The 13295-nt window shown below is 39.7% G+C and overlaps 1 protein-coding gene across 18 annotated transcripts in view; it reads left to right on the plus strand.

Annotated features, from left to right (window-relative positions):
- Nucleotides 1–13295, plus strand: part of L3MBTL3 (L3MBTL histone methyl-lysine binding protein 3) — a 112494-nt gene that overhangs the window by 84022 nt on the left and 15177 nt on the right. For all 18 annotated transcript variants that reach the window (XM_070223805.1, XM_023651059.2, XM_005596919.4 and 15 more), the window contains one exon: nucleotides 9871–9950. In XM_070223805.1, the coding sequence (XP_070079906.1) occupies nucleotides 9871–9950 (80 nt within the window). The remainder of the gene's footprint in view (nucleotides 1–9870; nucleotides 9951–13295) is intronic.

The following is a 13295-nucleotide window of genomic DNA, read 5'->3' on the forward strand; positions in this document are numbered from 1 at the left end:
CGTATAATCCTAGTGACCCTTACATTTTTAAGGTGAACATTTTTGACCAAGATATTTTTCTCACTTTATTTTTATGCTTAAGTATTTTTAAGAAATGATTACAGACATCATGACATTCCAACTTAAATACCTCGTGATGCATACTAAGAAAACATTTTCCAAAATACCTAAAATCACATGTATTTATTTACTCTTTTAAAATTTAAACTTATCATTTTAAATTTTAAATTTAAAGCTAATGAAATTGGCTTCAGATTCTTTTATTTTTTCTTCTCCGGGCAGTCACTGGTTCCCATAACAATCAAAATGGCACATAGTGTCTTAGATATAGATGATCATGGATTGGCAACATAGCAAACGTTAAATGAAAGAAAGATTGTTGACAAAGACCTGTCTTATGGTTCAAGGATGGTTGACTGAAAGTAGAATGAACGGGGTAGAAGTTAGCTGGCTTCTTTGCTTTGAGTGAATCTGTGTAAACATATTGAAAGCACATTTTTTCATTTTAAAAGTAAATGTAACATTTGTTGATTCCTGGTTTCTTAAGAACGAACTAGTGAGCTATGCAAAGCTATTAGAACAGTGGCTAATAAGGAATAAGCCACCAATAAATGTTAGTTTTTATCATTGTTGCAAGAGGAAATGGTTACTTATTTGTTTCACAGTATTTCTTCTCTTCCTGAGGAGCAAAAGAGAGGCTGGCTTGTTTCTTTGCCTGGGTTAATCTTTGAATGGAGCACTCATCCACATGATTCTCATAATAGCAGATAGTGTTCTCACTTCTTTTCCCATAATCATTGCTTGTGTGGATGGAATCTCCCGCTCAGGTTTTAGTATATTTTCTTTGCATCATTCCTGATAATTTACTAAAATTTGGTTGCCAGGCTACTGTTTTTTTAAAAAATGCACTTTGGCACAGCAAGAGATAGTTTGCACCGTGAGATGCAGACCCTGCAACACAGATTTGATTGCCAGCGGTTTACTTGGGAGGTGGGGGAGACATCAACAGGGGAGTGAGGAAGTGAGACAGCCAGGAGAAGCTTCCCCGTCACACTGGGTCCCACTGGGGACACCAGCAGCACTGTCCTGCGGGGAACACCCTGGGAGTCTGTGTAGAACACACGTCTCGGAGTCTTTCCACCGTGGGGTTGTGGGAGCTGAGCTGTTTAAGCACGGGTTCCCTGCGGTCACAGAGCGAGGCTCTGGGGGAGGAAGCACATGTTCATTCCCCAGCACATCTGCCCTGCTGCGCAGCGAACAAGGCAGCCAGAGCCCGGGTTAGTCCTCCAGGGGAAGCAGAGCTGGGGAGACAGCCACTGTGCACCGAAAGGGGAGTGGGGGCCAGGGGACATGGGTAGGGTGCTGACAGTGTCTGCTGTGCCATCCCATCCCATTCAACCATTTCAGATGCCAAATGGTCACCAGAGTGAGTGATGTGCTGGCTTTTCTTTTGATCCTGGAGCCGATGTTATAGGGCCAGATAAGTTAACAGTGTGAGGAACATGTGTCCCCTTTTCGTACCATGAAGGTTATTTTAAGGGCCAGTTCACAGACCATCTGCTCAGGATAAACCCGTGGACAGCTAACATTCCATATTGGGAATTCTCAAACCGGGCTTCACATCAGATTCCCTGGGACCTCTTTAGAATTCATATTTGGGGTCCTAGACCAGCCCCCCAGAATATTCTGGAATAGAGCCTAAGAGTTTGCATTTAAAAATTCATTGGGAGTCTATCTCCCTGCTGAAAGCTTTCAATGACGTCCCTTACTCCTGGCTTTAAGAACCTAATTCTGAACATGGCCTACGAAGTCCTGTGGTATCTGGCCCTGCCTCTCTCTCCAGCTTTCTCTCTACCAGGCTCCTTGTTAAACTTAATGCTTCACCCACCCTGGTCCTCAAACATCCTTTCCTCTCTTCCTTGAGCCTCCATCCCTGCCGTCTCCCAGCTAGTCTCTCATTTCACAGGCTTCAGGTTAACTGTCACTTCCTCAGGGAGGCTTATCTGATCCTCCAGTCCGTGCGTTAAGTTCCTCATTACATGCTTTCCTATCACACATCCCAATGCTATTGACATTTTGTGTAAATATTTTTTCTGGGTCTGGGTACTTTGCTTGATGATAAGCTCCATAAGGGCGGAGACCACGTCTCCTCTGATTCTCTGAGACACCCTCAGCACTGAGCACACCCCCTGACACACCACAAGGATGCCAGGCAACCTTGAATGACCCCCAGCCTTCAAAGGAGACATATCATGTATTTAACCTAAGAGACGACAGGTGTGTTACCTTCTTTTTGTTCTGATAAAACACCTCCATTCACCACTTTGTAAGATCCCCAGATCAGAGATCCAAAGTGTGATTGTTAAGTGATGAGATAAATCCCCAAATCCGTACCAGCACTCTTTCATAAATTATGGCAGTGCTTCCCAAACTGTCGTCTTTAACTTCCTGCCTCACGTAGAAAATGATACCACAGAAATGCCAACATTTATATTTCATGCTAGGGAAATGGATGGGGTTGCCCCTGGGTGACCAGATGGGAGCACTGGCTCCTGGGAGGGCTACAGGGAACAGTATCTCAGAGCACTGGTACCCAAGGACTCAGGGCCTCCTAGCTGGGAAGCTCTGCCCCACATTAAGATGGCTCCCCCTTGAGTCCTTTCGTACATGCTGAATATTTGGATTTCCTTCTCTACAGTCACTTGTCAAATGGATGGTCAGGTTATGAGTGATCCCAATGCATGTTTAGATAAAAATGGGGGTATGCAGTCCTTTCGCATTATCCATTCATTCATCAGATGCGTAAGGAGTGTCTCTTGTGCCTGGTGCTTTCCGGGGGGAGATGTGGTCCTCTCTTGGGAGAGCACAGCTCGTCTCTGCCCTCACAGCGCTCCTGGCAGCAGGATGGTGAGGCAGGAGGAGCTCCTCCTGGGGCCTGGTAACCTTGTATTTCTGTGTGTCTACAGCTGAGTAAAAGAATGTATCTATTTCTCTTTATATCTTAATAAAACCTATGGGTCTCAAACTTTGTTTTGCATCAGAATCATCAGGATGCTTGTTAAAATGCAGCTTTCTTGATACCCTCGCGAGAGATACTGATTCAGGAAGTGTAAGGTGCATCCCAGTTCATTTTTAACAAGCACCCCCAGGTGATGGATGAAGTGATCTATAAATCAGGCTTTGGGAATCATTGAATATAAAGACCTTTCTCTGGAGTCATAATTCACAACATCGTACCAGTTGGAGAGTACCAGCATCTATCCCACAGTCTTATTCTTGTGAAATCTGTTCTACAGCTGCTTGTAATTGCATTTCTAAATTAGGTGCTATCTCTATTAAAAATCACTTAATGTTGTAGGCTCCCATGTTGTTTAAGCCTGCTTAGACATAACCACAGAAACACAATAAAGCATTTTTAAAATACCTGCTAAATGCTTGTATTACCTTGCAAGGCAAAGCCCGTTGCTAACGTAAATCTAATGGAGAAAAATCAGTCTGTTCAGTTCATTATAGGCCATTAAAATGGCTTTTCAAGTTGTAGGATCAGTGTTTCAACGCTGAGAATTACATAGAGCAGTTGCAGGAATTGCCGCTGTCAATCTGATTTATGTTTTTAGGATGAATCAGATCTGCCAGTCACACCAAGAGCCAGTCTGTACCCGGGGGAGGGCCCTATTAAACAGATGGGAAACAGGCTAACGTAAAGTGTGAAACCATAGGCGTGTATACATCTGTTTACTTTGCAAAACTATAAAATCAAGAAGAACAAAATTAGAGCCAGAAGTTCTAAAAGAACACAGAAGTTAATTAGGAATCTTCAGAAACTCTGTTTTGCTTCCTAAGGTTTTCTGGGCCTGAGGGCCTGGTGTTGACGTTGGAGAAAGTCATTTCAGTGACTAGGCATCCCCCGGCTGTCATAAAGCCTCTTCCCCCTGGTTGTCGATGGGCTGCAGATAGGGATGAAGAGCTGTGGAAGCTTTGAAATGTTCCAGATTTGGGGAATCTGAGTTAAATCTATGCATTTGTTGATGTGCACTAGAGAGAAGCTCAGTTTTAGTTAAAACACTCGCAGTTCTGATGCCAACCGCTGTGACACCAAGGCAGCCATCCAGCGTGTGAGGAAGAGATGACTGTGTTATTGTTTTGCCTGTGAAGTTGTTGGAACAATGTTGAAACAGGGTCTTATTCTGTCTCCTTGAATAGCACGAATTCCTGACTCAGGAGACTCTTAGAAATAGTAGAAAAGCATGACATCTGTTCTCTTTTATATGACAACATGAAAGTAATGCCATCTTGCTCTTCTTATGACACATGATCTTTATTTCCCAAATCTCACCTTATTGGTTAGGGTTTTCATTTTATAGGAGGATTGGTTAATTAATTGCTGAATTAGTTTTTCTGGAGGCTTTTTCCTTGGCATCTTTATGATATCTGCTGTCTTTACTCCTTGTATTCCTTGTCTTCACTAACATGTGTTCCTTATGCTAAATTATAATTTAATGGGCTTATTAATCAAAATGTTTTATTTTTAGTCATTAGATAAATAGGAAACCATGTTTATGAAAACACTATTAAAACTATTGCTAATGTATCATCGCAAAAGGAATTTTATTTCATACCATAGACATAAAAGTTTTGATCCTACGAGTTTTATTTGCCGTGTTTCTGAATCTCTTTGAAGATGCTGACCTCCTTGTCCTCTTCATTTGTGGGAGGCGTTTAGCTACTCTTTTTCGGAGTTCCTCTCACCTGTAGCCCTGAGATTCTCAGTCTCTGATTTTCTACCTGTGAGTCACCTCAGCCCAGAAGTTAAAAAAGCAGTGCTGGGGACACGTCAAAAGACATCCTTTTAACGTCCAAAACAGAAAGCCCTACATTTTTTTACGGCTCTCACTGCATTCGATGTGTCCCCGCTGTTCCTGGGGAGTGCAGGTACTTTTCAGCTCTAACAAAGACCCCATGAGACCAGAAGAAGATTCAGTAGTCCCCCCTTATCCACAGTTTCACTTTCTGCAATTTCGGTTACCCATAGTCACCTGCAGTCCAAAAATATTAAATGGAAACTTCCAGAAAGGAAATTATAAGTTTTCAATTGCTCACCGTTCTGAGTAGGGGATGATGAAATCTTGTGTTGTCCTGCTCCATCCCACCTGGGACATGAATCATCCCTTTGTCCAGCATATCCATGCTGTATATGCCACCCACAGTCACTTAGCCCTGTCACTTATCAGATCGACTATCATGTCATCACAGTACTTGTGTTCAAGTAACCCTTATTTTACTTAGTAAGGACCCCAAAGCACAAGAGTAGTGATACTGGCAATTCGGATATGCTGAAGGGAAGTTGTTGTTAATCTCTTACTGTGCGTAATTTATAAATTAAACTTTATCATAGGTATGTATATATAGGAAAAAAGCATAATATGTATAGGATTCGGTACTATCTGTGGTTTCAGGCATCCACTGGCGGTCTTGGAACGTATCCCCCACAGATAACGGGGAGACTGTTGGATTCTGGAAAGAGACTCCAAGCCAAGCCAAATTCATGCTGCGTTTAGAGAGGTGACTGAAACCCCTTAACTGAAACAAAATAATTTATTGTTTCATATTTTTTCAATATTGTTTTTAACAAACTGGGACTGATTGAAACATAATTGGCTAGGGATTGTTTTTAAATGAAAAGTAAACAAACTTGAAGAAATGCAGCTGTTTGCATTCAAATGCCATACTGTTACTATGTATTTACTCTTCTAATGTTTGTTTGGCTAGTGTTTACCACAAAGCGAAATGAGCTTAAGATAGTAAGATATCTAAAGCATGACACATAATTGCAGAGACAAAGAGAATGCTGGCTCGTAAAGAATACATTTTTCCATTGGAGTGGATTCCACTGTCTTCATTAAAAGCCTAAAGAACGTTCCTGAGTAAGATTTTAGCTGTGATTAGATTTCAATTCAAGCTAAAGAAATGTTGAAATAAATTGGTTGTGGAAAACCCAAAAGTCCCAAGAGAAATCGCTGTGTTGCAGGCGCTTTTCTAGATGCTTTTACATGCGTTTGCTCATTTGGTCCTTACCATGCCGTGTGTGGGGTGGGTGCTGTCGTTACATCCCCATCCCATGAACACAGAACCTCTGTTGGTTACAGGTTACACCGACAGTAAGTAGCAGACCCAGGCAGTGTGGCTGCAGTCTGGCTCGTAACCATTATTCTAAACACTGTTTTAAAACTTAATAAGTGTCAGTAGATTAATTTTATCCTAAAATGTAAGTAATTTTTAGATAGTAATAGCTGCCATTTATCGTGCACTTCTTACATATCTGGCTGTGTGCTTAGTAGTTTCTATACATTATTGTATACATTGTTATCCTCAAAATGCCCATGACGTAAATGATTTATTATCCTTGTTTTAAAGATGATGCAGCTGAGAATTAGGAAAGTTAAGTAACTTGCTAAAAGTCGTACAGATCTAGTAAGTAACAGGGCTGAAATTTGAACCAGGTCTGTTCGCTTCCGAAGACCATACGTGTAGCCACTGCTGGGCTGCTTGCTCCATGTTATAGTTGTCTACCTCCATGCCTGGTCAGCTTGTACCCCCTTCCTAGATGAAATTGTGCGTAATGAAAAATGTCAATCAAGAGGAGAAGATAAAGAAGTTTTTATGTAGAACAAAATTGTAGCATTAAAATACAACATAAAAATATTTTTGGTTGTCAATTTTTTAAAAAATCTGTCAAATAGCATATCTTGTACTGTGTTTCCAGAGTACATTATAATATTATCACAGAGTTTGACATTCTGATATAAACATATTTTGTCTGTAATCGGAAGACTGTGCAGCTAGAAAAAATTTTTGCTTAGGAAGTTGAAATCCTAGATCAAGGATTTCATTTGTGCAGAGAAAGAAATCCATCACAGTACCTATTCAATCAGAAGTAGCAAGGAAATTCCTAACCTTATAGGAGAGAGAAATATTGATTGCCCAATTGAGAAAACATTTTTATTTTAAATAAAATACAAAACAAGAATATTGTTGAGTCAGATTCTTCATTCCTGACCTTATCAATCAAAAACAATTTGAAAATAAGATTATGGCACAAGAAGACAAATTCTCTTTAACTCCATCTAACAAGAATGTGTGCAGTGTTCTGGAAAAACAGAATAAAAGCTACATAATAATTGAATCTAGTTAGGGATTTTGATGTCAGTAAGGCCTGGTACTATGCTTATTTGAGATTTACCTCTTTAAGTTTCAGTGGATGTAACAATAGAACCTTCTTCTAATGATTGTTATAAAATGTTGGACATGTAAAGAGCTCAGCCAGTCTTCGGTGCATGGTATGTTCTTAAGAATGTTAACTTTTCTTCTTATTAACTGCTTCCACGTTTCTGGATGTGTTTGATGAGGATTCTGCTCACTTCAGTGGTTCCATTCATCCATCTGTTTCACAATGCGTGTTCTAATAGACTGCTCGGATTGCCCCCCGACCCTACCCCACCCCTCCAATCCTCTGGCTAAAGGAAACATCCAAGGGGCTTAGTCGCTTTTAATTTTAAGGGATTAGCAGAATCAGTATATTAATTGGAAATAAAACATTCCATAAACCCTCTTGTGGACTCCTTTATTTGAATTGTGTTTGGTAAAGATAAATATCTATGCTTGTATTGTCCCGAGTTTACGTGGGTTCAGTTTAATGAAATACCATGAGTTAAAGAAGGGAAAGTGGAAACAGATCCTGCTCCTGTAATGAAGCAACATAAATAATATCAGAGCAGTAGCTTCCATTTGCTTCTCTTTTGGGATAGATTAGGGCAGTTCCAGGCATGAAGAAACTTTTTGGGTCAGAGGTCTTATTTTCCTTTTGTTTCTCTGTTCTCTCTTAGAAAATGGATCTTTTCTTACATTTTATAAAATAAGTCATTGGTGTTGTATTTGGACATAAGAATACAAAAGAACTTTCCTCGTACTTAAGTATTATACCTTTATTTTAGTAAAGCTTACTTTAAAAGAATAATATGCTTTATTAAAGCCACAAAAATGTTACTGTTAATTATCATGGGACAATTCCAATCATAAAAACTGAAATATACAGAAAATTCTGAGACTTAATTTTAGCCTCTGGGCTCAGTTTGTCTTTTTTTTTTTCCTTACCAAACCATTTAGCAAAGCTTTTAGGAAATCTACAATAAGTAATTGGGAATTTATTTTCTTTGACTCTGAGAAATGCCAATTTTAAGTTATATCACTAGTGTATGACTGTTTCTAATAGGTATTCATATAGCCATCCACAAACAGCTTACTTCAGTGGTCACAATACTTACTGGGATAGATTTGTGGTCTCAGACAGAGTATTATTTCCAATTTAACAGAAAATAAATTGAGAAGATCACGTAAGCTAATTTTAGCATAGTAACTGGATTTTAAAATGTTGTAATTACCAAGAATAACTTCAGCATGGTTTTTGCAGAGAAGACAGTGTTTTCTATTATCACTTCAACTAATACCCTTTCTCCAATTTTCAGTGATTTTCTTCTATTTGTTTTTACTATCCTCCATCTCCCCACTTTCTGTGAAATAAGAGCCTCCACAGTCAGTTAAGTGATTTCTCTTGGAAAAAAATACTTTTATTGCATAATGGTAGTGACTCTTTCCCATTCTCAAATAAGCAGGTACTCTTCAGCAGTTGTGGAAAGCTGTTTTCGCTGTGAACTAAGTCAGGGAGCTCAGATTTAAAGTGAAATTTCACATACGTCCCTGGAAATGATCTTTCTAAGAAGGAATGAACATTTATTTATTGCATGTTTACTGCATTAGCATCATTATGTTAAGTTATCATCATTCCAAATGGAGAATAAATTAATGCCTTTGTAATTAAGACTATGAAACTCCTTTATATTTTGTTGGGGTATTTGGTTTCAAATGTATTTGCCCTTTTGTTAAAACTTAACGGTAGAAGTATGGTCTGAGTCTTCAAGAAACTCAGGATGGATTTGTTTTAAAGGTGACAACACATGGGAAACAATAGAGCATCATAAATACAGAGTATTACAAAGCAAATAAAGTGTGTAGGCCAAATATCATACCCCGATATTGCAGGAAATATATATATACCCCAGGAAATTGCAAAGTGGGATTTATTTTGAACTCTGAGAATGTAATAGAGTAGGTTGAAAAATTGTAAATCCCTGAAATTTAGCTTTAAAGAAAATATAAGTAGGCTGTACCTGGTTCCCTTGAAAGCCATTTTTGTCCCTGACTTAGGGATAGAGTTCTGAATCAAGATCGTAATGGGTCCATTCCATTATAGAGCATCCTCAACATGTTTGCATTAGCATTAGGTCGTTCCTGGTCAGAAAGAGGTGGGATCAGTTCAGCCTGTGGATTTGACCTGATTAAGCCAGGAAAAGCTTCCTAGTATTGACTTTGATTCTCTTGGGCCACTCTCAACCTCAATTCCAAAAGCCGGAGCTGAGTAGCGTTTAGGGACTTGATTAAATGGTATGGACTTTCAAAGCATTTCTTTCTTTAAATTGTAGTCTTACCAAACAGTGCAAGTAAAATTCCTCATGAATACATGTCCCAATTTGAAATTGAATTATTCAGTAGCTACATTTTCCGGAACAGTTAACCTTAATACCATTCTTAGCTTTAAAATCTCCTTTCTGAACAGTAAATGAAAATTAATAATGAGGAAAATGGAAAGTTTTAGAGGTTATTAGTATTAATCCTCTTAGTAGAACTAAAAATCCTTTCTGACAATTTAGTGGTACCATTTGTTTTTAAATTAAGAAAAACAGCTGCGAGGTGCAGTGCTGAACCATTTTTTTAAACACTTTTATTACAAAATATTGAAACACCTATTTTTCTCAGAGACCAGCATGCTGATGATGTCAAAGAAGACTTTGAAGAGAGAACAGAAAGTGAAATGAGGACATCACATGAAGCCAGAGGTAGCCAAAATAATTTCATATTATTGATGGATATTACTGTTAATAGTCAACAATAAAAACTTGAATATAGTAATCAATTTTATATTAAAGATAAACTTCATTTGGTTGGTTTGTTCCATTATCCCAAGTTTATTGTTAAGGATAAATATAGTATGTAATTCTTAATGATATGGATTCATCTGTTACCCATATTTACAGTCTTTTTCACATATCTGTACAATATTCTCTATACAGTTTGGGTAAGACTTTCTGTTTCATCCTTATTATACATTTTATTTGTTATTGTTGATGTTATTTGCTTCATATGTTTGCAATTCATCTCAGAGTGTATATTGAAATCCAAATAGAATTAATATGGTCTTACTTTAATACCACAAGATGAAAAGAAAATCACTTGAAGGAATGTTTTAAGTTGTATTGGAGAAAGTCATTTGTCTTACATCTTAGCTAAGAGGACATTACAATGGTTTAACTAAGAAATGAAGTCTTAATGACTATTAGAGTATAGATTGTGTTTATAATTTACACATGGCTATATAATATTATTTATTTTTTATAAGACAATCTTGGCCTGATTGTGATTTTCATGATCGTCTCTGGGGACTTTGCTTTCATGTGCAGTTTTTTGGTTTAGATTATTGTGTTAGATTTGAGAATAGGACCCAATGACTGTTTGCCTGTAATGACATGAAGTGATGCTTTGATTTCCATATCTGATTTTCATAAAGCAGTAATTTAGGATTAATTTAAAAGTTATATTAGCTGCTTCTTCGGCATGTTTTATGGTGTTTAAAGTAGCACCATCTACGAACCCTACAGATGGCCAGGGTTTGCATTCCCTGCTCTGCCACCTGCCAGCTGTGTGATGTTGGACCCCTCGCTGGACACCTCTCTGTGCTTCTGTTTCCTTATCTGCCCAGGGGGATGAGGATGGCAGCTCCCTCCCAGGCTTGTCATGGCGATCAGGCGCAATAACATTTGTAACTTGCCTAGCACATGCCTGGCACTAAGTGCTATGCTATGCAAGTACTTGATGATTTAAATGTTTCTGGTCATTTAAAAAGGAAGAAAAACGTTTAATTTATGAAAGTTTTGTCATCAGGCTATACTTGGTTCTTAGACAAAGGCGTCAGCTTTGGTGAACTGTGCTTTAGCAGAGAGGTTATGGGCACAGCCTTCCTTCGCGTCTCAGGTCACCACTTACTAGCTGTGTGGCTGGCTCTGGGTGAAGCATTTAACCTCTCTGTGCCTCAGTTTCCTCCTGCATAAAATTGACATAGCAATAGTACCCACATCATTGGATCGTCTTAAGGATTAAATGCATCAGTGGCTGAAGTATTAGCTGCTAGTAGGAGCAGTAGTGTGTGGGGTAAGTGTCTATGCATGGAATTATCTGATCATTGAATGGTCAGATACATTCATGATAGAATCTTCTAGACTCTCAACTTTTTTTTTTTTTTTTGAAGGTTTTTTTGTATTCTTTTTCCTTTTTCTCCCCAAAGCCCCCCGGTACATAGTTGTATATTCTTTGTTGTGGGTCCTTCTAGTTGTGGTATGTGGGACGCTGCCTCAGCGTGGTTTGGTGAGCAGTGCCATGTCCGCGCCCAGGATTCGAACCAACGAAACACTGGGCCGCCTGCAGTGGAGCACGCGAACTTAACCGCTCGGCCACGCGGCCGGCCCCTTGATTTTTCTTTAAGATTCAGATCTTTAAATCCAGAAAACTTCCTTCAGTTATAATTTTAATTATTATTTCTGCTCTCTTTGTTCTCTTTTTAGACTGGTCATGCCTATTCTTCTTGGGTTAGATCCAAGGAATGATATTCGCAATATTTAACAATTGGTTTGGCAGCCAGCCTTGCACAGGGCACTTCAAACAAACACTGGTGTTAGTGCTGGAGCAGAGTCCTGGAGGCCCCCTGCTGTACCCAGGAGTTACCCTTAGTTGCAGGATCTTAGGGAAGTCCCACAAGGGGACTATTACCAGCCAATATGGAAGTATTTTAATATTTTAACAACTTTAACCTTTTTAATGTTTTAGTCATTTTTCTCAAATTGAAGTATCTTACACAGCCCAGCCTCTTGCTCTGTCAAGTCTACTACTTACTGCCTTTAACATGATTTTTGTGTTTGTGAGGAAGATTGGCTCTGAGCTAACATCTGTTGCCAGTCTTCCTCTTTTTGCCTGAGGAAGATTGTTGCTGAGCTAACATCTGCGCCAGTCTTCCTCCACTTTATGTGGGACGCTGCCTCAGCGTGGCTTGGTGAGCCATGCTAGGTCTCTGCCTGGGATCTGAACCTGCAAACCGAGGGCTGCTGAAGAGTGCACGAACTTAACCGCTATGCCACCAGGCTGGCCCAGAACATCAATTTTAATACAGTGATTTTTACTTTCCTTTAATTTCCTACATTGGCTTGTTCTTCTCTACTCATAGCCTGTTTTTGTTTTGTAAAAGTCCTATTCCCTTGTGCCTCACAAAACTCGTAAAACTCTTCTGTCAATAAATCAATGCTCCTCTTCTGATGTTTTGTAAAACTTCTTAGCACAGGCCCCATGGTGATTGTTTCCTGTTTTATCATTTTTCTTTTTTTGAGGAAGATTACCCCTGAGCTAACATCCATCACAAATCCTCCTCTTTTTGCTGAGGAAGCCTGGCCCTGAGCTAACATCCGTGCCCATCTTCCTCTACTTTATATGTGGGACGCCTGCCACAGCATGGCTTGTCAAGTGGTGCTTAGGTCCACACCCGGGATCCGAACCAGCAAATCCCGGGCTGCCAAAGTGGAACGTACGAACTGAACCACTGCGCCACCGGGCTGGCCCCTGTTTTATCATTTTTGAGTTCAGAGAAGTTCCCCCAGGTCTTTTGTGAAGAGCACTTACCTCTTCATTCTCCCTTTTGGGGGCTGGCAGATTCCTGTTTCAAACCTGAGCCTAAAGGTCTGGTGGCGGTGCTCCACTCACGGTCTGCATTCTGGAACCTGGGAGGTGTTCATTCACAGCTCCATTCCCCCAGGGGTGAGGCAGCCCTTCCCAAATCTAGCCTGGCAGGGGGCGTGGCGGAGGGGATGGGAGAAAAAGCCCCTTGCAGCTGGGCAGCATTTAGTATAGAGGAGACTGAGAAGAAGCCAACCCTAAATGTCTCTGTAATGCCAGCAGGAGTTAAGACTCAGAAGCCCCATGGGAAGTATTTTGTTTGGAGTCTTGAAGCAAATTGATTTTTGAAAAAGCTTTCCCCTAAAAAAATACCCCCACCTTGTTTCTTCAGTTTAATTCTATACAATATGTGTAATTATGAACCTTTTTTTTTAATGATTCCCACCATGCTACTGAATTTGACCTTT

The sequence above is a fragment of the Equus caballus genome, chromosome 10 (genome assembly GCF_041296265.1).
Source record: "Equus caballus isolate H_3958 breed thoroughbred chromosome 10, TB-T2T, whole genome shotgun sequence".
Taxonomy (NCBI): domain Eukaryota; kingdom Metazoa; phylum Chordata; class Mammalia; order Perissodactyla; family Equidae; genus Equus; species Equus caballus.